At 52.7% G+C, this 3,654-nt stretch overlaps 1 protein-coding gene across 1 annotated transcript in view; it reads left to right on the top strand.

The window, feature by feature from the left end:
• Positions 1 to 3,654, top strand: part of COL6A1 (collagen, type VI, alpha 1) — a 24,139-nt gene that overhangs the window by 9,022 nt on the left and 11,463 nt on the right. Inside the window, exon 20 of the mRNA XM_009891393.1 lies at positions 1,948 to 2,010. Within this exon, the coding sequence (XP_009889695.1) occupies positions 1,948 to 2,010 (63 nt within the window). The remainder of the gene's footprint in view (positions 1 to 1,947; positions 2,011 to 3,654) is intronic.

Genomic DNA, 3,654 nt, shown 5'->3' with positions numbered 1-3,654 from the left:
ATTCTCACAGAGCAGTCACCCATTTATGCTGGCAGCTAGTCACCAAACAGCCAAAACCCAGAGGAGAGCATGCCCAGCAAGCCAAGAGCAGGCGGAGAGGGTTCAGCCCCTGCCTCATGGCTGCAAAACCAGTTAATGGAGAGCAAAGAGGCAAGGTGTCCTCCTCTGGATGCTGGGGGGTGACACGGTGTACCAGTGACTTGGGAAGGAGGGCACAGGTGCCATTAGCAGGGCAGTGTGCATGGGGGCGAATGGGAGGGGGAACACCATTCCTAGCAGCAGCATCCTGATGGGTGGCCAGCTGTGTCCCGGCACTGATGGGCGGCCACCACTGCACCACTCTTCCCCTGTCCCTGCCATGAGGACAGCCAGTACCCACCACCAGCTCCGAGGTAGGAGCAGAGGTCTGCTCAGGGAAGGGGAAAGCTCTGGCAGCGCCCCCCTTTCCTGTTTACTGCTCAGTGAGCAGCCACATTGCCACACGTGGTGTGCAGGGCAGATGTGCACGGGAGAGGAAGGCACGCCAGTGTCCTGGAGTTAAATTGTTCAGCAGACCATGGGCTGCTTTCTTCCAAGTTTTAGTCCAAGCACAAGGCTGCATAACCTCGCCAGAAACGTCTCCACTGGTGCTCAGGGCCCTTTGGAAGTTATGTTTTATATTTACTGTTTGGCTTAGGTATCTGGAACCTTCAAGCTTGCAAACAACAGCTTTAAGTCGACAAGCTTTCAATCGCTTTCCTCAAAGTTATAAGTCTGGTGTGACTGTCACAGGAAGTTTCTGATTGCCTCTCTTCCCTGCAGGCTGGGGAGGTATGCCAGGGCTGCAGGCAGAGCAGCACCTTGTGCAAAGACGCTCGTCTTGCAGCTCGTGGTGCTGGCTGATCTCGGGGTTGACTTGGTTGTAAGGTGCAAAGCTCTGTGCTTAGCTGTCATTCAGCCCTGTAAGGGGTAATGGTCCAATTTGCAAGGGGGAAAGCTTTCTTCTGAATTGCCAGGAACTTGCAGTAAGCCCTTGGGCTGCAAAGATGGGGGAGCATGCCTCCTGGCTCTCCTTTTGCCTCTCCAGCTTGCTCACTTCTGGCCGTGGGTCTAGATGGGGAGGGTGTCCTGGAGCCAGCCCAGGTCTGGCAGACACGCTGCCCTGTTGGGACACAGCTCTGCTGGACTGGTGGAAGGCTGTCCCTGTCCACACTGGTTAAGTGAAAGTGGAACTAAGCTGTGTCCAGCACTCAGTCATCTGTTGCAGGTGTTGGAGTGCAAAAACATGCTGGCTCAGGTTTTCCAGGCTCTCCTGGCTTGTCAGTTCTCTGCAAAGAGCCCTAACCCGGCTCAGGGTGATGAGTTTTAGCAAAGGAGAGGGCAGACCATCAACAGGGAGATGTGAGGAAGTCCCTCCCCATCTGCTGCCTCATTCCCTTGGAAATCCCCTTAACTCCACAGGGAGGGCAGGCTGGAGGAAGTGGGCATGGAGGAAGGAGGCTGCTAGCCTGGAGTCTCTGTCCATGCATGAGGACATCATCTCCTCTCCAAGCAGACTGCCCAGGGCAAGAGCTGGTCTAGAAATCAGCCATGGTTGCAGGGGCCAGGGCCAGATCTGGTTATCTGCAGAAGCATTGCAAGATGGATTTCTCCAGGCATTTGCTTTTCTGGCACAAAATGGGCTGAAACATATCACCCAGAGGCAGACACTCCCATCCTTCAGGTCTTCCTCTTGGCTTTAAGGTGGCCACACCAGCCTGTCTCTCTCTCCCCATATCTCAGATATTTTCCTAACTCAGCTCCTGAATCTGCCTCAAAACCTCCCTGTTTGGATTACTGTCTTCCATGTACATGTCTTACAGCATGTGCTACTGGTGCTGCATCCCTGCTCCCCATTGCACGCAGGGCCCTTTGCACTCTATGCCTGTCCCGCTTTGAGTTTTTCACACCGTCTGTGTGCATTTTCAGGGAGAGCCTGGACCACCTGGTGACCAAGGGCGGGAAGGACCCCTCGGACCACCTGGTGATCAGGTAAGAGGTTGGTTTAACTTTCTGGATCCTAGGTGGAAGTGGCTGGGGCAGTGGGAAGAGTAGGGTATTGGGCTTAACTGATGCCACAGTATCTTGGGGCAAGTTCTCAGCACCTTCCAGACTGAGTAACAAAGCTGGTGAAGAAGGGCAGGGATTTCTAGGACAATCCAGAATATGAACAGGGCTAAAAAAATGGAAACTTGGCTGCTGGGTTGGAGACAGAGCAACCTCCATGCCATTTCCCGATCCCATGGAAACAGATGTCAACACATCTGACAGATTTGGAAACTGGCAAGTGCAAGCTGCAGCATTGCACAAAATGTTCGGGTCTGGGGACAGATGCCAGTGACTTTGGTCAAGGGAGTCAATGAGACATCTTGTGTCAGCAAGGATAGCCTGATGAGGCCCCAGTGGTGTCCCTGACACCCTTGACATCTGCAGATACAGTCTGTCCCAAAGCCAGCATTCCTCAGGTCTGCTCACTGCAATGTCTGGCCCTCCTGCTTGTCCTTTTATCCCTCAAGGAACAGATCTCAGACCCCATTGGCTTTCTGGGGAACAAAGCTGGGTACCCCAGCCTGAGGAAGGCTTCTGTCCTCTGCACAATTAAAGGCTCTTTTTTCCCAAAGACATGCTCTACTCTCAGTTGATAACTCAGGGTCTGGAGGTGTTGCTGGGTTAATCCTTCACAGCGATAGCACTGATTGCAATGGCCAACAGGGTCTTTCCATCTGAGCAAGGATTATTTGACATCACCCTCGGGTGGGGCTCTATGGGAAAAGTCCCCTCCTACCCATACCAGCAGAGTTTTGATTGAGCTCAGGATACGGGGAAGTACTAAGATAAATGTTGAAGAGCACCACATTGTCCAGATCATACTGTCTGTAGCTGATCTGAGCTCCTGCCACAACCAAAGAGTGTCTGGCAGCCTCCAGTTTGCTGGGCACTGCAGTGGTGAGAGGTGAGATTTCAGGAGGTGTCCCTGGTAAGAGAGCAGCTCCTAGCAGGTGTGTGTGTAATGGATTGGAGCTGCAGGCTGACACCAGCGAAGGAGGAAGGACTGAAGCTACTCTCTGTGTGGCAGAGGCTTATTCCAAATTCAAGGCAGGAAGAGTACTGTGCAGAAGAAGACAAAAGTTAAGGTGGAAATTTGATGTAAGCCTGGGAGCTGAAGCTGTGCAAGCATAGTGAGGAGCCACGCTGGGGTAGATCCTGCCTCCAGCCAGCCTTCACTGGTGGGGAGGAGGAGAAAAGAGCAAGAACGGTCTCCCTCCCGTCGCTGAGCTTGTGGGATACCAGTCTTCCCTTCTGGGGAGCACTGAACTTGAGTCAAACCCCTGTCAGAGAGGGAAGCATTATAGAAGCAGCTCCGATGCCTCCCCAGACCAGAGACTGCCCCAGCACCTCCACTGCTCCAGGGAGATTTCAAAAGCCATTGCAAAGTGAGGACTTTTTTTCCATAAGCTGAGGAAGAATGCTTTTGCTTGGCCAAATTAAAAATAAATGAGTAACTGGGCTTGGGCAAGAGAAGGACTTTGGCAAACAAGTGTTTTTAAAGCCACGTTATCTGCAAGCTCTGGCTCTTGCAGCATATTTCTCTTGGCAAGGGCAAAGGGCTCCCACTAACCTGTGACTCCTTTTCAT

Source organism: Charadrius vociferus, unplaced genomic scaffold, assembly GCF_000708025.1.
Source record: "Charadrius vociferus isolate BGI_N301 unplaced genomic scaffold, ASM70802v2 scaffold69, whole genome shotgun sequence".
Classification (NCBI taxonomy): Eukaryota; Metazoa; Chordata; class Aves; order Charadriiformes; family Charadriidae; genus Charadrius; species Charadrius vociferus.
The sequence above is the reverse complement of the archived record's forward strand: the minus strand, read 5'-3'. Positions and strand labels throughout refer to the sequence as shown.